This window comes from Lissotriton vulgaris, chromosome 6, assembly GCF_964263255.1.
Source record: "Lissotriton vulgaris chromosome 6, aLisVul1.2, whole genome shotgun sequence".
In the NCBI taxonomy this organism is placed as follows: domain Eukaryota; kingdom Metazoa; phylum Chordata; class Amphibia; order Caudata; family Salamandridae; genus Lissotriton; species Lissotriton vulgaris.
The window spans coordinates 1,098,227,310-1,098,252,467 of record NC_141694.1 but is presented as its reverse complement, the minus strand read 5'-3'; the positions used below and the strand labels follow the sequence as shown (position 1 = coordinate 1,098,252,467).

General features: G+C 44.9%; 1 protein-coding gene across 1 annotated transcript in view; it reads right to left on the bottom strand.

Moving 5' to 3' along the window:
• Window positions 1-687: 687 nt before the first annotated feature.
• The window catches only part of VTA1 (vesicle trafficking 1), a 329,175-nt gene continuing 304,704 nt past the window's right edge, over window positions 688-25,158 (bottom strand). Inside the window, exon 8 of the mRNA XM_086927161.1 lies at window positions 688-1,196. Coding sequence (XP_086783287.1) covers window positions 1,051-1,196 — 146 coding nt within the window. The 3' untranslated portion in view covers window positions 688-1,050. The remainder of the gene's footprint in view (window positions 1,197-25,158) is intronic.

Here is a 25,158-nt window from a genome sequence, read left to right as displayed (position 1 = left end):
ACCTCAGGGGGTGGGGGAGAATCAGGCCTCAGCGTCCTCCTTCAAGCAGGCAGACCGCCCAGTTGTTGTCGCTGCACTACCCCGCTCCTTGGGTACTCGGGCGTATAGCGGCAGCTCGATGCCTCCCGGCGCACTCTGGACCTCACTTCCCCTTGACGTGCACACCGCAGTGCGTTGCTCGGAGCACCCGGCCGGGACATTGGTGTTTCCTCAGCAGGGGGACGAGGCACCAGCATTACTTCGCGCCTCGGGGACCATCGACCATCCGTTTACTCGTCCCCAAGGTCTGGCCGCAGTTCCGCTCCTCCTCCTCCGCTACGAGAGAGACTCCGGCCGCTATTTTGCCTCAGAGGCATACCGTCCCGAAGTTAATCGCCTCACATCTCTGGGCCTCCAATCGGCGTAAACAGGGTCCAAGCTACCTCTAGCTGGCCAGGCACTCTGCAGCACGTCCCCAGGCCCCAGTTGACACCACGGTACTCAGGATAATCGATCCGCTGGCATGGAGGTCTCGGCTCACGCTTCCGCCATCGTTGGCTCTAAGCCACGCCCCTTTCGAGATAGATTCTCAATGTTGTTTAGGTTACTAATGCAAACTCCTCTACTGTGAAGCAATTGATTAAACAATATTCCGCAGGTTAGTTAACTAAACAATTTGAAATTACAAACTTAGACTAAAAAAAGGTAACAGAATTATTACTTTTATTTTGTCAGTGCTGAAAGGGGAAGTTAACAATTCTTTACACCTGTAAATAATGTTGCCAACATAAAAGAAGTGTACTTTTTCGATCCCTGCTTTAGAGGTTATCAGCAAGTTCCTTTGACAATCCCAGGTCATCCCTGTGGTGCTGGTGCACAGTACCAGAAACGATTGGGAAAAGGGAAGCAGGTGGAGCGTTGAACAGTGCTTCGTGGAAAGTTCGGCATGGAGGGAGGCTGTTTCGAGACAAGATGGTCCCCATTAAAAAGTTTTCGTCTTACAAACTGAAGGCATAATAGACGGGCTTTCTCTTTCTTTAGGGCCGGACACACATTCATTTGAAAAAGGTTTCACTCTCTCCCTGTGGTGAGTAACTTGAGGGCCTTTTGCAAGTTCTGTACAGCGGTGTTGACGTCTTCGTACTGCAGTGCGCTGCCGGCATACTTGCAATACTTCTGCGCTCGGGTGTAGTCTTCTGGAGTCAGTCGGACATCCCCTGTTGGAAGATTAACATGAGAAAAAATTTAAAAGAAACAGGTCTGGTTAGGGCAATTATTCAGAAACATTTTAGGTCAAATAAATATTTTATTACATTATCTTGTTTTAAGCAATCTAATCAAAACCTACAATCTGACTGGCCAGTAACTTATTATTTTGTTTTTTTCCTAAATAAAAGTTGTCCATGGTTTTTTTCAATGGCACTATCCACTTACAAGACAGCTTTTAAACAAGTTTCTGATTCCACTGAGTGCCTGTCACAGGTAAGTGAATACCTTTGCGAACAGCTCATCCTTTTAATGCTGACGGGCTGAACGAAGCTTTTATCCTATAGTAAACCGACTACCGTAGTGTTATTTTCTGCGTAGAGCAGTGACAATGGCCGTCCTTGACTGGCATCCCCCATACCAAGGCACGGCTTCAGTTGTCACTGGTAGACACTCCGGTAGGTACACCAATGCTTTCATATAACTAGTTGGGATTGCGTAGCAGAAGTTTGGCAGATAATTAGAGCATATCCAGGGTGACTTTGTGATGTTATGTTAACAGGATTTATACAGCGCATAGCTACTCAAGGGGTATCCCAGCGCTAGATCAGGCAGCCTGCACCCACAATGATGGTCTTATATGGATGGTTGAAAGAGCCATGTCTTTAGTTTCTTCTTAAAGCTGTAAAGAACGATTATGGAACGCAGTTCCAGAGGAAGTTTATTTCATGTGACAGGCCAAAGATGGGAAAAGGATCTGCCTCCTGTTGTGGCCTGACGAATTTTGGGAACTCTCGTCAGACGCTCATAGGAACGTACATTTCTGGATGGGACATATTCATGAATTTTCTTTCTCAGGTATCCAACTCCTGAAGCAGACAAAGCTTTGTGAACAAGGACCATAGGCTTAAAAATGATCCTTTTTTATGAGAAGACAGTGAAGAGCTCTCAGATGAAAGGACATATGTGTTCTGGGGGGAGGGGGGGAGATTAAGGAGAATCCATGCAGCTGAATTCTGCAACACCTGGATTCTACCCAGGCGGTAATCAGAGAGACCCATGCAGAGAGCATTTCCATAATCCCATTTAGAGGTTATTAGTGCTTGGACTACTGTTCTCTTGGAATCCTCAGAGAGCAGAGGTAAACAAAAAAATCAGTCCGTAACAGCCCAAAACAAATCTATGAGTGGGAAAAAAAGGGCATTGTCGAACTTACACGATTACGGTACACGATTGGGAGGGTGTCCTTTGGCCAAAATGTGCCACGCACAGCAAGAAGTGGCTACACTGGCTGCCTCAGTTCAGGGCCTAGTCAGTCCTTTGTGCAGCCCACCTTCAACTACCGGTTCCCACACCTAAATCAAATATGGGGTCCCCAGGCAAGGGTGAAACCAGTGTCTGATAGTGTCCCTGCGTCGTTAGTAAACTTCCACATTTGGGACTTTCAGACCTCCCACATACAGCAACATAAGCATCTACCATCGTATACGGGACTGTTTAGATCCAAGTACAGCTTGCAGAGTAGTGATCAAATTGTATTGAATGGAAATTTATCAAGGGGATTGGGATATTTATCAACACATATAGAATTTTGAAGTAGACTATCCTAGCCTCTTGATAAGTGAAATTCTGTCTGTAATCAAAAGTGGGGGTTTAATTCACACTTCATCTTGATACGTCAGTTTCTCATGACTGTACAGTAAGTTTGGGCAAATTATGGTTTCAGGCTCTGTGGGCAGGTATTCCAAGGTATTTAACAGAAAAGATAATGTTACAAATATTTCACAAATGGGTATATTTTCTCACTGATTTGCCTTACTGACTATCACCATAAGAACATCCTCAGGTATTGCTTAATTATCAATCAATTCAATTTCTGGTTTCATTTTCACACCATTTTGTATAGGGACACATACACCAGTCTCTTGACATAGAGTCGCCATCAATGCAAACATCTTCTACTGAATGCAAATAGCTGTGCATTTCATTTAAGTTGAAGGATGCGGTGCGGTGAATCATGTGTGATGCTTGTACTATGTGTACTTTACCCTGTGTTTAGATTGTTTCAAGCCCTGCAATAGTCTATCACCCACAAATCGGATCAAAACAAACAAAGCTCCTGTTCTATAGCAGTTTTCAGCATAAAACAATTGGGGAGCAAAGGCCCACTGCCACTTGATGTTCCGATGTGTTATAGAACACACCGTTACTCCAAAGTGATTCCTAACGCGAAGACCGACAGGAACATCACAATATGAAGGAACCCTGACGAGCGATAATACAATCTAAATTCAGAAAAAATGTTTTTTAAACAGTTTCTGAATTTCAAAATGTAATGACTGTGGAATGGGCCGCTAAGAAAGGGGAAGAGAGTTTCAAATGTTAGAGGCCAGAGAGGAGATTTCTCTCCCATTATAGTTAGTCGCTCCTTGAGGTCTGAAGGAGAGCCAGTGAAGATGAAAACAAGTTACTTACCTGTAACTACAGTTATCCAGTATTGGTATCTTTCATAGATTCACATGCCTGAATCATTCCCCGTCGTCGAGGCGGGAGTCCCACGGTAAATTATATATATATAGCAGTGCCTAAAACCATTAGTAGTAGGCTAAGAAAGGATATAGGCCCAACTAGGCCCAAAACTTAGCAGCCTATCTACCTCATTATGTAAAAAGAACTGAAAATGTAGCCTCAGCCAATCAGCTAACCTCACCCTCTAGAACCTTCCCAGCCCAGGCAGTTCTCCTCAGATTTTCCCAGCACAAGTGAGAAGTAGTATCCTATATAAGAACTGCCTAGCCGGGGAGGAGGGTGGGTGCATGTGAATCTATGAAAGATACCAATACTGGATAACTGTAGTTACAGGTAAGTAACTTGTTTTCTTATCCAGTATTGGGGTATCTTTCATAGATTCACATGCCTGAATCAGAGTAGCAAGCAGTAACAACCATAACTGTCGGTAGAGGAAGGTGGGAGACAATCCAAACCATATATCCCCACACAACCTGGAAGGTACTAGAGCAATAACATATCTCAATACATATGCAAAATCATGACAACACCTTCATATAACATGTATCTATATATAGAACATTAAAACAGTATATTAGTAAACATGTAGCAATAGAAAAGAAAAACCATAAAAGGCTGACCTCAGTGAAGAAGATGCTGCAACACTGCTTCTCCCACTGACGTATCTCCATGTAGTACCGGCTGCAGGCAATAGTGCTTCGTAAAAGTATGCACACTTTTCCATGTAGCAGCACGGCAGATGTTTTCCAGGGACACCCCTGCAAATAGGGCTGTAGACGCTGACATCATCCTGGTGGAATGCGCCTTAACCGTTCTTGTCAGGGGCTTGTTCGCTTTCTCATGACAGAAGACGATGACAGAGGAAAGCCATCTGGCTATAGTTGCCTTCGTCACTGCCTAACCACGTGTAGCTTGTCCATAAGCCACAAACAGTTGGGTAGATTTGCGTAAATCTTTTGTCTTTTGTAAATAGAATTTGAGGCATCTTTGGACATCCAAGGAATGCAGCATCCTTTCAGCTGGAGTCTTGGGGTCTGAAAAGAAAGTCTTGAGTTTCACCGGTTGGTTGATGTGAAACTGGGTCGGAACTTTGGGAATAAACTTAGGATGAGTTCTAAGTGTCACACAATCTTTTGAAAAATGTAGGAAAGGTTCTGATATAGTGAACGCTTGTATCTCACTTACTCTCCGGGTTGAAGTGAGGGCTAACAGAATAGCCACTTTCCAAGTCAAGAATTTAAGTTCCGATTTATGAATTGGTTCAAAAGGCCTTTTCAGCAACTGAGATAACACAATATTGAGATCCCACTCAGGAGGAGGAGGCCGCACTGGAGGGAAAACTCGAAATAATCCTTTAAGGAACTGTTTAATTAAAGAAGAAGAGCACAAAGATGGTTTGTTGTAACTCTTCCTGAATCTGGATATGGCAGCAAGGTGAACTTTGATAGAAGAAAAAGCGAGACCTGATCTGGCTAGAGACAGCAGATAAGGCAGAATCTTCTCTGGAGGAGCCTGTAGTGGATGGACGTCATGCTCTCCGCACCATAAACAGAATCTCTTCCATTTGAAGCGATAGGTTCTGATGGTAGACTGTGCACGAGCCTGAGATAGAACAGCTCTACAGTCTGGAGAAATCTCTAGGTCCTTAAACTCTAAGAAATCAGGAGCCAGGCGTGCAAGTGTAGCGACTGAGGATCTGGATGAAGTATTTGTCCTTCCTCCCTTGTCAGCATTGAAAGTGTCGGCTTGAGGCGCAGTGGAGGTTGATGGGAGAGTATCAGAAGCTCCTGGAACCAATACTGCCTCGGCCAGCGAGGAGCAATTAGGATTAGAGAGCAACGCTCTCTCTTCATTTTCTGTAGAACCTTTGGGATGAGAGGAATCGGCGGGAAGGCATATGCAAAGATTCCGGTCCACCTCATCAACAGGGCATTTCCTCTCGATCCTTGCTGATGGAACCTGCTGGCAAAGTATATGCATTTGCTGTTCTGCTGCGTGGCAAACAGGTCCAGCGTTGGTGTGCCCCAGAGCTGGAAAATTGTTTCCACTTGGCGTTGTTCGAGTTCCCACTCGTGACATCCTGTGAACGATCTGCTGAGATCGTCGGCCAGAGAATTCTGAATTCCCTGAACATGTTCCGCTCTGAGGGAAATTTTGTGGTGGAGTAACCATTCCCACATTTCCTGCGCTTGAAGAGACAGGGCCAGAGATTTTGTGCCCCCTAGCTTGTTTACGTAAAACATGCTGGTGGTGTTGTCCGTGCGCACCAGTACTGCAGAGCCTGCAATTCTTGGCAGGAAGGCTCGCAAGGACAGGAAAATTGCCCTCAACTCGAGGCAGTTGATGTGTTTGTGCTTGTACTGATGGGACCACCGTCCCTGCACCTGAAGGTCCTGGAGATGACCTCCCCAACCCTCCATGGAGGCATCTGTCGTTAGAGTAAATTCCGGTAGAGTCTGAAGAAAAGTGAGCCCCGGAGACAAATTGTTCTTTGCCGCCCACCACAGAAGAGCTTGTTTTATCTTGGGCGTGACCTTGATACGGTCCTCGAAAGATCCGTCTATCTGCCGCCATTGTCGATGCAATTCCTCCTGGAGAGGCCTCATTCTGAGTCGAGCCAGTGGAACTAGATGGAGTGCGGAGGAACACATCCCTAGCAGGGAAACAAACTGTCGGACCGAAAGAGACTTTTTTGACCGTATTTGACTTGCCAGCCTTGTGATCTTGTCCTGACGAATTTGGGTTAAGGAAGCCTTGCACTGAGAAGTGTCTAGTACTGCTCCCAGGAACGTCAGAATTTGTCTGGGTTGAAGTTGAGATTTTTTGGCGTTGAGGGTCAAACCCAGATTCGAGAACATTGACAGAGCACTCTTGACCGATTGCCTTGTCGAAGTCCTCGTCGGACTCTTTATTAACCAATCGTCGAGGTACGGGAATACTTGGATTCCCTGTGACCTCAACGCAGCTGCAACTGGGACTAGAGTCTTGGTAAAGATTCTTGGTGCAGACTTTAGGCCGAAAGGGAGCACCTTGAATTGAAAATGGACACCAGCCACTGTGAATCTCAGATACTTGCGGTGATTTGGATGAATTGGAATGTGGAAGTAGGCGTCTTCCATATCCAGGGAAGCCATGAAATCTCCCTCCATGAGGCAATTGAGGACATCCGTGAGTGTCACCATGCGGAAACTCTGCTTTTTCAGATATGTGTTTAAGTTTCGTAGATCCAGAATTGGACGCCACTCTCCTGAAACCTTTTCCACAAGGAAGAAGCGAGAATAAAACCCCTGATTTTTCTGGGATGTTGGGACTTTCTCTATCGCATTTTTGTGCAGCATTTTCATGGCTTCCATGTATAACAAATGAAGACGAGGAGGGGAGGGACCCCTGGGCGGTAATGTTGGAGGTTTCTGCAAGAACTCCAGAGTGTGTCCGTGTTTGACTATGTCCAGAACCCACTGATCTGAAGTTATCTTCCGCCACTGTTGATAAAAGGCGGAAATCTTGGCGCCCACAGGGAGGGAGGGAAGGGAGGATGGTGTCCGGCAAAACTCACTGGCGTTTATTTGAATCACGTCCCTGGTAGTTAGAACGTCGTTTCCCTCCTTGACGAGAGAAACCCGCTGACGATGACTGCCGATAGGACTGTTGGTAGTACGGTTTATTTTGAGGTTGATACTGACGGTTTTGCTGATTTTGATAATGTCCTCTTGATGAAAAACCACGGCCTCTTGCTCCTCTGAAAAAACCTCGCTTATACTGTAGTGCACCAAGCGATTTGGCCGTATCAGTATCCGTTTTTATCGCAAGCAATGCTTCATCTATGTGCTTGCCAAACAATAACTCGCCATTATAGGCCATGTCCAGTATTTTGGTCTGGACCTCAGGTCTGAAAGAAGTCGCCTTGAGCCATCCTTGCCGTCTGAGAACTGCCGCTCCGGCCAATTGTCTAAAGGCTGTATTAGATACGTCGAGGGCGCAATCGATAATTTCAGAAGCTGCCCGCTCGCCTTCCAAGACAACCTTCCTGACCTCTTCAACACGGTCATCGGGAACCAAATTGATGAACTCCGACAGATCTGACCACATTTGTCTGTCGTACCGTGCTAAAATTGCCAAAGAATTAGCAATCTTGACAGTAGCAGCGGCATTAGCCGAGAACTTTTTTCCAATTGCATCCAATCTCCTGCCCTCTTTGTCTGGAGGCGTTGAAAGAGGTGCAACCGGATTTTTGGATCGTTGTTGAGCCGCTTGTGAAATCACTGAGTCAGGACGCGGATGACCAATCAAACATGAAGGAGTGTCCGGTGGTGCTCGGTACTTCTTGTCGACTCTTGGAAGAACCGCCGGGATGGAAGCTGGCGTCTTCATAATATCAATCCCTTCTTTCCAGATATAATCAATGATAGGGATAGATCTGGACACCCTTCTATACCCTTCTTTGAAATCATGAAGAAAACAGTCGGTTTGTTCAACCGAAACTGTGATTGCAAATCGAGCAGCTGCCCGGTGCATGATGTTATGAAAACCTCCTATGTCTTCTGGCGGAGAATCTGAAGGTTTTGGCAGATTAGGAGAGGGCATAGGAATGACGTAATCATTCCATGGTTCCGTAGGCGTGGAATCCGGAAGTTCCCCATCCTCTCTTTCATCCTCATCTGGAGATGAGATGTCAACATCCTGACCTCCAGTCCCGGGGTCAACATCCTGCCTTGGAGAATGTGAAGGATGTGGCGGTGGATTTACTGGCATGTCCTCTGGCACAGTATTTGGAGTAGGCAGAGTTGGTGGAAACCTCTGACGATAATCGGCCAGCATGGCCTGCAAATCCTGTACTAGAACAGACGGAAGATGAGTCGTGTCTTCTGTGTGTTGTTGCTCCTGATGATAAGGAGTAGCTAAATTTTCCTGATAGCAATGAACCTCATCATCATCCTCATCCTCTTGATATTTTATGTGCAACTGGGAAGGGTGATGGGCCACTCCAAAAGGATCATCATCATCATCCTCATCCTCTTCATTATCCGAATCTGCTTCCACGTAATTTTCCAAGATATGCGAAGGCAAGAGGGGAGACAAATGAGAGTAACTCTGTCTCTGAAAAGATTTCATCTGAAAATGGGTATACTGCACCCTAACCGGAGATGTGGGCAACAAATGCGTAGACGGCACATTCAAAGATGCCAGCGCTGCTGTCGATGGCAAAAGTGAAACCGATGTGTGAGTTGCCGATATTGTCGTCGACGGTATCGTCACAGGTATTGTAATCATGGATGAAGACTTCTTGGAAGGCGTCCTAGTAGACGGATCCGTCGAAGGACTCCTCGTCGTCGAGCTAGTCGTCGACGGAGCTGAAATCTTCGTCGACGTGTTTGTCGTCGACGGGCCTGTCGTCGACGGGGTCTTCGTCGACGAGCCTTTCGTCGACGGGCGCTTCGTCGACGGGCCCTCCGTCGACGGGCCCTCCGTCGACGGGGCCTTCGTCGACGGGGTCTTCGTCGACGGGGTCTTCGTCGACGGGATCTTCGTCGACTGGGTCTTCGTCGACGGGATAGTGGAAGTCTTCGTCGACGGAGGAGCCGTCGACGAGAGCGTCGACGGAAGCGATGACGAGCGCTTCAAAGATGGTGATTTGGTCGTCGACGGTAGACTCGTCGACGACGCGCTTTTCTTTGACGATCTTGTCTCAGAAGAAGAGGCCATGACGGACATCACAGGAGAAGTAATTGCTGAGGTGGTAACAGTATTTGAAGAAGTAGAAGACGTAGAATAGGTGGTAACAGTGAGAGAAGACACTAAAGTGACAGCTTTAGTGCGGACTGTACTCACAGTGGAAGACTCTGTTGACGCAGCACTCCTTGTGGATTCAGAGGGTTTATGAGAGAACTTAGATTTTTTCAATCTCTCAGGGGAACACCTCTCTTTGGAACTGGCTCTCTTACTTGAAGTAGAGGCTCTGTCCTCGTCATCTCTGACAGACGACTTCAGCCACAAAAGAACTCTCGCCTCTCTATCCCTTTTGGTCTTAGGAGGGAAGGTTCGACATATCCTGCAATCCTTCACAACATGTGAAGGATGCAAACAATAAATACAGTCCGAGTGCTCGTCGTCCACGTGAACTCTCTTCTTGAAGCATGAAGCACAGGCCTTGAATAAAGCCTTCTTTTCCGACATCTTGAAAGAATTGAAGAAATTTCTGAAGAAAACTGAGTAGGCACTAGGGAGACTCCCTTACACACGAAGTGCGGTGAAAATCTGAGGAGAACTGCCTGGGCTGGGAAGGTTCTAGAGGGTGAGGTTAGCTGATTGGCTGAGGCTACATTTTCAGTTCTTTTTACATAATGAGGTAGATAGGCTGCTAAGTTTTGGGCCTAGTTGGGCCTATATCCTTTCTTAGCCTACTACTAATGGTTTTAGGCACTGCTATATATATATAATTTACCGTGGGACTCCCGCCTCGACGACGGGGAATGATTCAGGCATGTGAATCTATGAAAGATACCCCAATACTGGATAACTAGGATTTCTGGCTGGACTGTAGAGGACAAGTCTGAACTGAAAAAAAGCAGAAACAGTAACTCACTGAACCGAAAAGTCACGCGCAGGACTTGAATATTTTTAGCATCTGAAATCCTGTGAACTGTACAACTGTTTGAGATACGCTCCCTATCCTTGAGTTTGGGAAAAAAATAGTGGGCTTACAAATGTTGAACCAGCTGTCGCCCCTGATAAAGAAATTTAGAGATGCTAAAGTACAGGGCATTTCCATAATCAAGAAATCACGCTAATTGAGTTACGGAATAGAAAGGTTTTTTTCAGGCTCTTGTGGGACAGTAACCAGTTTGCTACAAAAGGCACTCTAAACATTTTGTTGCATTTTTAACAAATTCCACAACACATTTGTCAGGACTGGCATTTCAATACATGCGGTACTGGTGTAAAGTATCATCCTTCACCCTTCAATCACACTATTGCACTGTATCAGGGACATTTTAAGAATTAGCACTGCCTGACATATAGCTGGAACACCTCTCCATATCGCACACTAATCAACCACATTAATATATGGATACATCTTAGTGCTTCCTCTTATCCCTCAATCAACCGCCACCTTTTCACTGAAATTCCCGAGTTCTTTACAGGTGGAGGATTCTGCCCCCATTCCAGAGGGAATTTCCATGGCCCGGGTCTTTGGAAGGTCTTTGGGTCAGACTGGGTCAGAAAATAGGCCTGGGCACCAAAATTAAAGTGACCCCCATTAGTGAATCAAAGACCTCAAACCGTGGCCCACATTTGCTAATTGGAGCAGTTTTTAACTTGTAAAGATATGCTGTACAGGAAAAGACATGCTGAATAGGTGCTCTGAAGGGTATGGGAGACTGCATGCATTTGCTCATGCTGCTGATAATGTGAGAAAATAAATAGAAAAATCAGGCAACCAGACCCTAAGCATGCCCCCAAGGAGCCAAAAATCTGCTCACACAATGACCTGTTACGCCTCCCTTCTGCTGCTGCCAGACTGCCACACAGGCAAGTCCGACAGCGGAGGGTCCTATAGATTCACCTCCTTTTGCCCTGGTCTGTAGCTCATAGAAGAGAGGGAAGTGAGCTCTGTGCATGGCATTTTTAGGTCTCGCCTACGCAGCGTGCATGTGCTGCATAGGAAAAAGACCTTTAGCAATGGATTCCGTTTTCAGGCAAAAACATGCACGCATTGCATTGCTTTGAATGCAACGCGTGCACGTTTGGCGATTCCCTTGTGGGAACGAACTTTGAAACAATGTGTTTATAATTAACATATGGTTCCTGCTCGCTCCCGCAAGGGAAACAGGCGCAGCCCCCTCCTCTCTCCCCTCCCCCTGGTGCCTCCTCTCCCATCTCGTTTTTGTTTTACTTTCTGCGCCGCACGCTTGTAACTTTAAAGCATCCAGAGCCTTCCAAGGTCAGAGGCCCCTCTTTCATATCAGTGCGAGTTGGCAAACAATGTTTCTTCTTTAAAATAATGAAAACGGTAAAGCACGTTAAATGGCACAATTTGAACCCCCACGGTGGGGTTTTTGTCCAGGGATGTTGTGAATAGCCTGTGACCTCTACCTTTTCTGTAAGGACAGTGTAGGAGCAGGAGAAGCTTGTTGTGTCCCTCGAGAAAAGACGAAAAGACAGTGTTTATTCTTAAGCTCCAGAGTCGTACTAAGGGCAGGCTTTCTGTGGGACAGCCAACCACAGAGCTGCAGCCCGGGCTACGGCACACGACAGAGAGAGATGGAGGGAGAGAAGAGAGAGGGAGGGAGAGAGAAATTCTGTGTGTGTGTAGGGGATTGTCCGACAGCCCTTTCATCCCAAGTGGCATTGCACGCCCCAATAAAACAAAATACTGCACAACATATTTTTCTTATTTTCTTTGCAGAATGTTAACACATTAAGCTCTCTGCACGTGTGCTAAAGACAATGAGATTAACTTGGGCATTTCTTACATAGCATTTCATACCGTACATTTGCGGTTTCTAAGCGCTGTAAATAACTGAGTTTACTGATACCAAGTGTAAGGGTCCTCGATTTACCGATCTTGAGGGGAACTCAGACAGAGCTGGTCTTAGAACTCTACCTGCAAATTAAATTGACATCAACCGTGAGCGTTTAATTTATTGACCAATCTTACCGGCTGTGGAATTAAAATGTTTTTATGGAAACTATCGCCTACATTTTATTGTATTGTATTGTATCGTATTGTAATTGTATTTATAGCGCTTACTACCCCTGACGAGGTGTCGAAGCGCTTCAGAGGCCATAAAGGTTTAGTGTTGCATTAGTATAGTGAAAAATGAAAGTAATTTGAGTGGTGGATAAAAACATTGGATTATTGTTTGCTCATAAAATCAAAAACAATAGGGGGATAGAAATTAAACCAGGAGAGTATTCATCCTGTAGATGTGAGCCTTTTCATGACGGGCAGAATCGAACTAAGCCCCCTCTTGGAACCGCACGGATCCGTTTTCTGAAGTGGCTCCTACACACTGTGCTACTGTGGTTGGACCACCATGAAAATATAGGGGAGGGGAGGTAGTCAGACTGGTGGGTGCTTTGATCTCTCACGTTCCTCTGAATGCATGTGAAGATTGACTTACATGGGGGTATGTGGCGTGTTATGAAATAAGGAACAGGCTGTCGTCGCACAGAATGGAGCATTTTATGTTTATGCACTTTCTGTATCTGCAGGGTTATTATAACTCAAACTAGCAAACATGTCTTGTGTTAAATAACCACGAAATGCAGTTTTATAACAATATAAAGAACCATGCCAATCCGGCCGCCTGAATGCTATTAGCTTGAGACTTCAATCCTGCATGTAAAGAAGCCAACACTAGTGTGGTGTCCTGTGTGAGATTTCTATGTGAAATGCAACAGAAGCAGAATCCGTTTTTTAGGTTAAGGATATAATCCTGTTAAATTCCTATTTGCAAGTGGACAAGCAAAAAAGTGAAGTCCGCCTTTATTTTGCTGAAACTTTTTTCGGGTTATATTAGCAGGCCAATATAATCAGGAAGCATGTCATGTTTCGCTGCGCGATATCGCCTGCCCTTTACCTTTATTTATATCTATGGCAGGCGGCATATCATCAGAATTAGCTCCAAGAACCGCTGGGTTTTACAGAGGAATGAAACAATCCATTTGTCCCACATACTATGGTATTTTTGGGCACCCCCGAGCTTCATACATAGGTTTTTTCTGTGTAGCACACCAGTCTACCCCATTCCGCCATTGTCTTAGGCTAGGTGGATAAGGGCGTTACCAATTAGTGGCTATGTCTCGCTTTGCTATAACCATAGCCATGTTAAAAAGTAGCTTTTAGTTTCTGGACCCATCCAGCCCATCCTTAATCCCCAGGATCGTGTGTCATGGATCATGGGGAACTTCCCACCCCAAGACTTCTGTGAGTTCCTCCTCAATGCCCCCCCAGAATCGTGCCAGTTGGGGACATGCCCAGACCATGTGGAAGAAATCCGCCTGGTCTTGGCCACAGCGTGTGCAGGAGGCATTTGGGTACAAGCCAGCCTTGTGAAGGCGTTCAGGGGTCAAGTAGGTGGCGTGCAAGTAGTACAGTTGAATCAGGCGAAGCCTAGCCAATGCGGTGACCATCTAAGGCGACACGAGCGCGTCCCTCCAGTCCTCCTCCTCCCATTGGTTTCTGAGGCTGTCTAGCGTGGTCGGAGGGTTGTTGATTAGTGTACGGTACATGTGCGAGATGCCCCTTTCCCAAATTACCCATCATAAACTGCACCTCGGGGGTGGGGGGGGTTGTAGACTGGAACCGCTGTGCCGTCTGTTGTGTGCGAATGGAGAGCGTGGCGTAACTGCAGGTACTTATAAAATTGTGACGGATGTAGGGAAAACCTGGACTGTAAGGCTTGGAAGGAGCACATTTGGCCGCTAGCCCACACACTCAGAGTTGGGAGATCCCCGTTAGGTCCCGAGAGCGAAACCCACTCAGCCCAATAACCTCCGTGAGCCAAGTACCATGCCAGAGAGACTTGTATTGGGTTAATTTATGTGTCCATTGGGAGTGGCGTAGTGATGCCCGCCAGGCCAGCAGCACAGTACGTGTAGCTTCTGCCAAGGTGTAAGTTATGGACCTTCCGTACATCATAGATTGGATACAAGGCAACCCAGCTCACTCAGCTCGAGCCTGTAGGCTGGATCAGGCCATCCACCGTTGAACCAGTCATGGATTGTGAGGAGGTGGGTCACCAGATAGTATAGGTGTAAGTTGGTCATCCCCATGCCCCGTCGAAGGGCGGAATGCGGCAACGGGCCAGAGCTATACGTGGCTGTCGACCCCCCTCAAAGGAATTTGGTAGCTATGCTGTCTAGCTCCCGGAACAAAGCCCGCGGGTTGCAAAAGGCGGTATTTTGGAGGACGTAGAGGAATCTGGGGAGAATCATCATTTTAAACAGGGCGACCCTCCCCAGAGGGTTTAGGGGGAAAGCACAGTAGTTCCTAATGTTATTTTTGCAAAGTAGTGAATGGAAGTTTTTGATGTAGTAGTTAAGAGGTTGAGTGCAATTGCTATGGATACCTGAATTTGCCCAAAAGTGCCCGGTAATTATGAGATGTCTTAGAATTTTCAGTGTATTTTGCTAGCATAAAAAAGCGCACACAGTAGTCTGGGGAAATGTATGCAATAAAGGGACACAGTCTGAACAACGCGGTAGAACCATACATGCCGTTCCAACGCAAGTGCAACCACGCTTGCCTTAACAACACATAACCACGCATATGTGTGGTTAAGGCAATGTGCGGGCCAGTAACAGGAAGGATCAGGAGTGGATGCAGTGAGGTAAGTGGGGCTGGGGCAAGGTTTGGGTGGGTCGTTTTTAAGGGTTGGGGTAGTGTTAAGGGATCAGGTTTAGGGCTGGGGGGTCGGGGTTGCTTTCATGACTCATAGGGGGGCTGCTTTTAGGACTCATGAGTGGGTAGAGTTGCTTAAGGGGAGGGCCAGGATAATTTTACATCTTGGAGGGGGTCAGAGTAATTTTTAGAGCTGAGGGAGGGGTCGGGATAGTTTTTAGGGCTAGGGGTAGTTTATAGAACTTGGGGGGTCAGGAAGTTTTTAGGGCTCGGGCGGGATAGTTTTTAGGGCTCTGGGTACCTTTTAGAACTCATGGTGGGGTTGGGGTACTTTTTCGGGCTCAGGAGGTCGGGGTAGTTAGGGCTTGGTGGGGTCAGGTAGTTGGGGCTTAGAGGGGCTCAGGGTACCTTTTAGGGCTCGTGGGGTTGGGTAGTTCGGGCTGGGGTCGTTTTTAGGGCTCTGAGAAGTTTTTAGGTCTCAGGTTAGTTTTAAGGGCTTAAGAGGGTGGGCGTTAGGGTGGTGGTTGGGGCTAAGGGCTGGTGGCATAGGGTGTGAACTTTACCACACATTCCTATACCAGTCATGCCTTTACCACAAAATTGTGTGGTAAAGGAATGCGTTGTTCAGAAGTATTCGTGGTTTAGGCAGAGTAGTAGAGGCACTCGTGGTAAAGCCATGCATGCCGGTGTCATACAACCTGCAATAAGAGATATCATGTGTACCTTATGTGGAGGGAGAGAGAGGAGAGTTTGTGTGCATAAGTAACCCACGCTGTGAGGACCAGACTGGTCCTCTCATCATGGGTAAACCCTGACAGAAGCAGAAAAACACTATCTTTGTGAGGACCAGTCAAGGTAGTGTGCTAAGGTACTTTCGAGCATTAGTCTCAAAATACCTAAAAGTTAAGTTATGTTTGTCCCGATCCGCTTTATAACCTTCACTATTATCAAAGCATGCATGGAGTTAGAATAGTAAATACACACTTCCTTATGGTCAATGGCCGGTCCTCATAATAATTGGGGGGGGGGGGGGTTGTAATTAAGCATCTTGGACAACAACATGAACGTACTGCAGTTCTATGAACAAGTGGATTACTTGATAGCAGCTATGGTAAATTGTAAATACCATGGCAGCATAAGTGTGCACTGAGGTGTGCATTTATAATATTATGTACCATGCGGAAAGATCTGAGCGCCCTCAGTTTAATGTCTGCTAGCATTTAACCGAATAGATCCTCCAGAATGCTGATTGTCTGATGCAAGCGCACACTATGTAGAGTGTGTATTTTCTAGTAGCGCATAAGTGCATAGTTTCCAGTATGCCATGCAAATGCCCAATGTGAGGCATTTGACTTCACAGTATTTCAGATTGCTTTTTATGCCTGTGCTGTGGGATTTTGTTTGTAAATATAGCTTTGTTTTCTGTTGGCAGTGTTGCAACCTAAGAAGGAGGAAGAAAACTATATTTTGCTTTGCTATGTGTCATTTGTCTAACAATGCGCTTTCTCTAAACCTCTAGGCTGCCTGCTCCTGCATGCTAGGGATGTTGTAGTGAGTAGTCTATGATTTGTGGGTCTTATACCTGACGAGTGATATTAATGGCTGAGCAAACAGTCATCAATGCTTATGCTGCAGGGTGTAATGCATGTACATCGCTGCATAGTACCCGTATTAACAGGCTGGGACTCTGTGATCTCTGAGGCTAATTTCGACCGGTCACTTCAGTCGACCATCTTGCAAGAGACCTGATTTATTATCTGGACCCATGGTAAAGATAGAAATATGGTGAAATGAAAGTCTACTGCAGCATTCCTTTAGCACCTCAAACCCATGACAAGGACTCAAAGCGCATAAAGGTAGTTGAGTAAGAGACTATTCACATTTGTGCATCATTGCTAGAAAGGCTTATAATCTACAATACACGGAGTAGAAAAGAGTGAATCTACACTACATGGGGGAGAGAGGATTTCAAAGAGGATGTGCCACATCCTCTTTGGAGTCATGCAACCATATGTTAAATTGATACCACTCCTTCTGACTACACCATGACTAGAGACCCTTTTAAAGGTCCCATCAGAAGTTTATGTTGAGTCTTATGCTAAATGCAGGGCAACTAGAATCATTTTGTAACAGTATTACTTTGTTATTCTGTCAACTTTAAACTTGGTAACACTGTCTGGACATTGGCTGCACCCCATTAGCACTAGTTTAACACCCACATATAGCAATAAACAAAATAATGTTTATTAGACCAGCTTTGCAAAGGGCCTTCCACTGAGCAGCAACAAGTGTCATAGCATTAAATCTTTTGGGCTAGAAATCAAAAAATGTTGGTTAAAATCTGTAGATTATGTGGTTGAGGATGGATTATGTGGCAAATCCAAAACTATGCGAAAATCACATAATTCAATGTCCCTGGCTATAAATGTATGTGATATGTAGTTTAACCCATTGACACTGACGTGATTCATTATTAGGGCCACACCGCAATGGGATTCAACATTCAGTAGAGTATGAAATGTCAGTTGGACTGTAAACTAGTAAGGATTGCTGAGGTCTTTCCTACCTCCCTAGCCGTCAAGCCTAGCCCTAATATGCCCATGTGTATATAGCTATACCTACACTCTGTCGTTGTTATGACCCCCTTATATAAAACTATATGCTGGTGGATTAAAAGTATGCGCGAGCGCAAAATCCGTTCCGCTCGCGGATTTTGCGGATTTTCGGTAAATCCGCAATCCTCGAACTCCCGCGAATTTACCGAAAATCCGCAAATCCGCGAGCGGCGGATTTGGGGGGCAAAAGTTCAAGCCTTCAAGCTTGAAGTTGTTGTTGTAACTATTTTAGGATGGCGCCGGCAAGCTGCCAGCGCCATCCTAAAATAGTTACTAAGTTAGCTTCAACAGGAAGCACAGGAAGCACTAATAGATCAAATAAAGCAGGTGCTCGAGCACCTGCTTTATTTTATCTATTAGTGAAGTTAATTTAGTAACTATTTTAGGACGGCGCTGGCAGCTTGCCGGCGCCATCCTAAAATAGTTACAGGAAGATGATGGATGGACAGCTCACTCAAGGGAGCATCTTCGAGGCTGGGCAGGTGTGCCTTCTTCCCAAATCTACTGTCGAAAATCAGCTGTGATGCTGGATAGAGGCCTTTGCATCCTTGACTTTCACGAGCGCAATCCTCGTGCTGTTCCTGTGACCAGGAGCTTCTTTCTCTTGACCTGCTGCTCTGATCGGTCTCTGACCTTTCATACACGCAAGATGCATGTGAATTCGCATGGAAGCCCTGCAGCGTCTTCCCGCCATTTACCCACTATGATGGACAGCTCACTCAAGGGACCCCTGCGCCCTTCAGGGTGATTGCATAGTAACACACACATGGTCGCTGGAACTAGTTGAAGCTCAAATTCAGTGACTCATTCATCAGCCCAAAAACAATTGTGAGCGTCGTCGAGGCCGCACATAAGACCCCCCCAATAAAAAAATCTGCGAATCCGCAAATTCGCGGATCCGCAAATTCGCGGATTTTGCGGATCTGCGAATCCGCAAATTCGTGGATCGTGGATCCGGGAAATCCGCCCATGCTTAATTAAAAGCCTTTAATGGGACTTCCCCAACGAGTCTAAAACCAAATGGACGTATATTAGAAGTACAAGGTATCACCGAGTGTCGACATGTTCCATCACGGTTCGCTGCTAATATGGGTTCAAATGATGCCTGGGTGATATTTAAGTTATGTGGGTGTAATTTCGGGAATTTCAGGCTACACTTGTTACGAGAAATCCCCTTCATTCTGCCATGTCAATTAATTACGCAATTATTCAGCTGTTCTTGCCAAAATTACAGCACAGAAACAATATGAACAACCAGCAAGCGACTGGCTGTTGTTGGCAGCACTTGTGTTTCTTGCATCATCTTTAGCGTGAAATTCATCCTTGTGTCAAAAATTGACACACGGATGCATTTCACGCTATAATATTAGTGCTAAATGAGGGACTAGCATTTCGTGTAATTAGGCAAAAGCAAAGCGTGTGAATTTTGCACACCCCTAGTTCACATTCTTATATCAGGATGTAAGGGGTGTAGTGATTGATATTCAGTCATATCAAAGGTAAGTTAGGAATTCATTAATTTAGTATTGAAAACTTCATCACCTGATTTCGATCCCTGTTGTTGTGAGTAGTGATTTTTAAAAACAAATTCTAACATATCTTAACCCCAGCTACTGGACCGTTGCTAGTGTAGTCCCAAGATCCCTGATAAATCCACCGTCTAGATAAGACACTGTTCATTGCCTTCCCTGTACTCTGCGTTTGAGCATCCGCAGCCATACAAAGGAAGGGTTTTGTAGTGTGCGTAAGGTCTGAAAGGGTGCACCAGATGTGTTGCGGCAAACCTAGGCATGGAATAAAGCGGAGCAGTGGAGGACAGGCAGTAACCTTTGAGCATCCTTACCATATGAGAGTAAGAGGCTACTTTTGATGTATCAGGTTGGCTTTGTGTGGGGTATGCGGGCGCCATTTTAGGGTCAACCTCGCATTCTGGAGAGGTCTGCCAAACTTTAAAATAGTAAACGCGTCTAATAAAAAGAATTGTACATAAGTGAACCGCACATTTTTTTTAAACTAAAGCTGATGACATTTCTCTTCTAGACATATGAAATCAGGGCTTTAAGTGGATTAAAAAAACTAGGGGGTCTCTCAAAGGGGGATGGCCGATGTTATTAAAGGGCGTGGCTTAAATATACGCAAGCTAAAAATCTGTGCTTAGCATGGTGTGACGCCCTACTGGTATTTTGCTGCTTCTGTCATTGCATACAGATATATAATACTGATGCAGCAAGTAACATTACACCTACAACAAGCCAGGGCTATTGGGTTTGCCAATTGTTGTTGTTTGTGTAAGATAAATCAGCAACAACTATGCTTCATTGTACAGAATATTGAAAATGCTTCAGTTCTGAAATGATGAGACTGTGAAAGTACTGTAGCGAGTCTCTTTGAAGTTACCTCAAAAGCAATGAAGAGTGGCACTGCTTCAGAGGTAAGATTTTTTTTCCACCATGAGGGCAAAAATGGAGAGTCGGATAGAGACCCGGTATGGCACCTCCTTTATAGAACTGTCGATGCTAAGCACCGGCAAGACCCGGCCCACTTAAAGCCCTGTATGTAGTTCAAATGCTAGCATGCACTGGCACGTATCGGTACTGATGACGGCCATCATTAAATATATTTCGTTTTTAGGTCTCACCTAGGCAGCGAGCATGCGCTACCCTAGAAGATGACCTTTAGAAATTGGTCAGCTCTTTTCCACACACTCATGCAAGTGGCGGCATCCACCTTTCGGGAGCGAGCAGCGGCGCACGCAGGGGCCATTTTTTTTCTTTTTCTAGCTTTCCCGTTTGTTCATTTTCGATCTGCGGCTCGTTCAGGGGCCATCTGTTTTTTTTCTCCTAATGTGCTTTAACTCTAACACAGCAGGATGCTCGCCTTCTGGGTCACTCTCTCCTTTTGACTAGCAACTTTCTCTATGCCTTCTGCCTACATTTATCTTTCTCAGCTCACTTGCTCTCTCTCCTCCACCACCCTCCTCTGCGCCTCATCCCCCTCATTTCTTTACAACTTTTATTTATCATCTTCTACTGTTTACCCTGTAAAATAAATAAACATTCAAAGCATGTTTGTAATATTCAGCGCTCACAAGAAAATTAAGGTAAAGGGGTTATTTGCTGGAAGTCTGTGATGTTGAAAGCCATCTATTAGCGAGAGGGGCTGTCAGTTTCTGAGCAGTGCAGAGATGTATTCAAGTAATTCATCCCTTGACTTGAGTGGGTTATAGAGGCAGTGATGCATTAACAGGCTTTCTACATGTCAGCATTCTAGGATGTCTCAAAAAAAAATTCTCCAAAACTGGGAAATTTTATGACCACAGGCCGATGCTCCTTCTCGCCTGTTATCATCAGTAGCTGTCCTGGACAGGCAAATCATTGCATGGCTGCCGAGCAGTGAATATGGCGCGGTGTAAGATTTATATAATCACATATGACTTGCAGAAGAGGTGTGTGCAATACAAGCATTTGTGCCTAATGTAGCTTCCAAGATCATCTTCTGCTACTCTTTAAAGCCCTCTTTTGTCTCCCTGGTCCAGTTTAAAAAAACTGATTTTCCCTGATTGGCTTGGGTGACTTCTGAAAAATAGATGTTTACTCTGTTACGTACCAGTGTTCACCCCTGTTCTGCTCTACTTCCCTAGCCTGATTTTTCTTGGACATGCTCGAGTGGTTGATTTTTCTTCAATCAAAAAAAAAAGTTTAAAAATTGACGTGCAGCTGTTGCTTGCTGGAGCATTTCTCTCACCCTATGCAGGTTCTGTTAGTGAAAATGGATGCCCTTTTGTTTAAAGGACTGTGCACTGTCTCGCGCGAGGCAGTTAAAAGGTTAATAAGTGTGTTAACTAATGACATGTAATATACACACTTGAAAAACAAGCATTGGCATAGCCAATAGGTCTCGCCTTTGGAACCTTATAAGTATTTTGTGATGCAGTACAATATCCTTGGTGCAAAAACATCAACTGCTGCATGGCTAAACACTTATAAGGTCCCAAAGGTGAGACCTATTGGCTATGCCAATGCTTGTTTTTTGATAACGCTAAACATTAACTTTCCGCAGCTTTACAACTAGTGTTCCTTTAGATGTTGTTCCTTTGGAAGAAATGCCTTGGAGACTGGTAGGTGTGCGGGTAATTCTGACGCAAAAATCACAAAATGTAAAAACAATCAGGTTTTTGAAAAAGGTATACTCAGGTGCAAGTAATCCAACGAGGATAGGATGTAAGCCCTTGTTACAAAAAATTGTTCATTCCAATCAGTGCTTAATTTGAGCCAGGGGTTTCCGGTGCTCAGCAGAGGCACTTAATTGTCAACACCACAGTTATGACAGTCTGCCACATTGTGGCTCTGCTCATCTAATTTAGAGACTAGCAGAACAATGGTTGTTTATGAATACAATATACATTAAAAAGTACTAACACCTGCCTCCGCAGTCATTCCTTTAGTGTCGGGGACCTGGAATAATCTGAACTGTCGCACTTGCAGACAAGAGAGTTATTTTGGTACTGTCATTGGTAGCAATGACGGGCAATGCATAGTCAAAGTTGCAGTGGCCTCCTGGCCACGGCCCTGGCGCTTATTTTTTTATAAATTAAGCACGGACCTCCATACATAAAGAATTAGTGATTTCTGGGCTTAAAGTGAGCTGGGTCCTGCCGGTGCTGAGTTTTGAAAAGTAGGTGCTGAGACAGGTCTCTGTCGCTCTCTACAATTTTACCCTCACACTCAGACTGAAAAAAAATATTTTTGCAGCTGTACCACCCTTCATTGACTGCCTTTGAGGTAACTGTTTTCACAGTTTCATCATGTCAGAACTAGCATTTTCATTATTATGTACAACGAAGCCGAAGTTGTTGCTTATTCATCTTATACAACTAAGAATCATTGGACACATCCAACCGTCCGGACTCCTTGTAGGTGCAATGCTTGTTGTATTATGCATGTGGATACAATGGCAGAAGCAGCAAAATACCAGTCTGGCGGCGCACTATGCTAAGCACATATTTTTATCCTAGGTGTTTAAAACCACGCCCCTTATTTACACTAGCCACGCCCATTTGAGAGCCCCCCGGGTTTTTTCATCCCACTTAAAGCCTTGGGTGATTCCCATACAGAAAGGACACACCACACACCGGCACAGAGAGGAGCAAGCTAATAGTTTTTCACTCTCATTTCCATTCACCAATGTACATTTACAAATGGGCTGAATGTTAAGCTAAAGCTATAGATATTTTCTCTAGGATGAAAAGGCATTGAGCACAAAAAGTAAGCACTCTATAAAAGAGTTGAATTATCAGTTCAGTACAGAGGTTCTCTCTACATAGGATCCCAAAAATCAGAAGGCTAAATAATGGGGGGCTGGGTGGGAGACTCCATTAAAACAATATCAATCCTTAAAACGTAATTTGTTGCTAAATTGCAACTATGTACTTTTTTTTAACTACATTCCAATTGAGTACCCAAGAGAAATCAAAGTTAGTTTACACGAAACACATTAGTTTCGCGCAATACGTCATTTAGATTTGTAACTCTGCTAAATAATGCAATTAATAAAAATCCCCAGACTGGAATCCGAAATAGCTAAAACATTAACACATGACAAATGTTAGACTTCTTGAAATTACCCAGACTCTGAAACAAGTCCAAAAATAATATTGGTCTATCAGCTTTAGTCATAGCTGAAAACTGACATTCATGCTCAGTCTAAGCCAACTCCCACTGGCCTGGAGCCGTCTTCGGAATGATGGATGTAGAATGTGTAGTGAGAGTAAAAAAGGGACTTCGAGTAGGTCTCAATTAACTGACAGAATGCAATACACGTTTAGGTCTGGCCTAGAGACAGCTTATCCCCAGAAAAATAACCTCGTAATACAACTATATGCTTATACACATTTAAGGGCTACCCTTCATACAATGGTCTGTTCAAATGCCATTCACAATTGGGCTCCACCCACCAAAGCAGGCAGTACAGGGGAGGGCACTGGGCGAGGTTCCTTCATCCAATGGCTGTAGTGCACTGTAAGCGACTGCATTCTTCCCAATCACCTTGCCTGAAAAGGAGTGTGCTTTAGTGCCAGGGCTGCTGGGCCGCTACTTTCTGATTCAGTTTCTATATTGCACAACTTTTCCAAGAAAATGCAAGTTTGCCAGGACGAGTCTCTGACTACACAGGGCGGCTATGACAAGGAAGCTATATTCAATGAACCAATTACAAGGGCATATGTTCAGTTAAGGGAAGTAGATATTCTTTGTTGAAGAGAACAATATTCTAGCAAACTATCAAAACGAAATACAAGAAAAGACACATTTACAAATCATGCTTTGCTTATTTTTTTGTTTTCAACTTAACGTCATTGGTTTTTCAGATGTGCTCTTGGTAGCACTCTCTTTCTATTGAAATGGTAGTAATTGTTTCCCGGTGGTCCCACACGGAACGCGGACACTTTACTGTAAAATACTTGCTCAATACCTGTAATCTTTTAAATAAAACTCAAACAAAATACCCCCTCAAAACGTCCCTCTCGTAAGCCAACCTGAAGCTGCAGCTTGGTTTCTTTGGTTGGAGTACTTACCAGACGTGGTTGAGGTTTTTTCTGAACTATGAGAACGGTGAAGATCTGTTTAAGTTTGTCATGCAGAGGGCTGAGGGTCTGTCAGAGGAGACACTTCCACGCTGACACAAGACACTGAGGTCCCTGTACGCAAAAGCTCCAGCACACAAAAGTCTGACATCCCTTGCAGGGTGTCCAGCTTGAGACCAAGACGGGGTCCTTCATTCTCTCCCATCAGGTAATGTGGTTGGCTCTTTCCTAGGGGATTCTTGGTTTTACACCCACATATAGGCTAGGTACACTGAGGTAGGGTCAGCATTGTAGGAGTACACTCCATTACTGTCATGTATACATGCCTGCATAGATTCACAGTTTTAACACCATGGTAGAATTCAACCTTGTATTTACTCTGTTGGTGCTTGTAATCTTACATATTTGCTTCTGTGTAATGATTGTCGCAGCAAACATGTTTTATAATAGAATGGCACTGGTTCAATAAATACTTATTGAGAAAATCCCCATTGTTTATTCTGTGTACCTCTCTGAGACTGAGTGAGCACGATTGACTAAGCGAAAAGCACTGTACTGTTTCCACGATCCCTGAAGGATCAAGGGTTGTCGTGCTCGATATTTGCCAGCAACTATTAGCTCCTTGGTAAGGTTAAGTGGCTTATGGTGGCACTGTGAGCTAGCCAATCTAAAGGCTAACATATTCTTTGGGGATGTCTGGAATCAGTCTTGACACCAATGCCTTAGTTTAGGTTGTCTAAACCCATAGATCCTATATATTTTTAGCAACTGCACGACATGCACTGTGTACTGAGAAGTACATCAAGCTACAATTAGATGACGTTAGTCTGGTGACGTGGACAAAGTTGCATCTCCCAGGACATGATCACCTATTAAATGTTCAAGAGACAATCTAGGTGCGG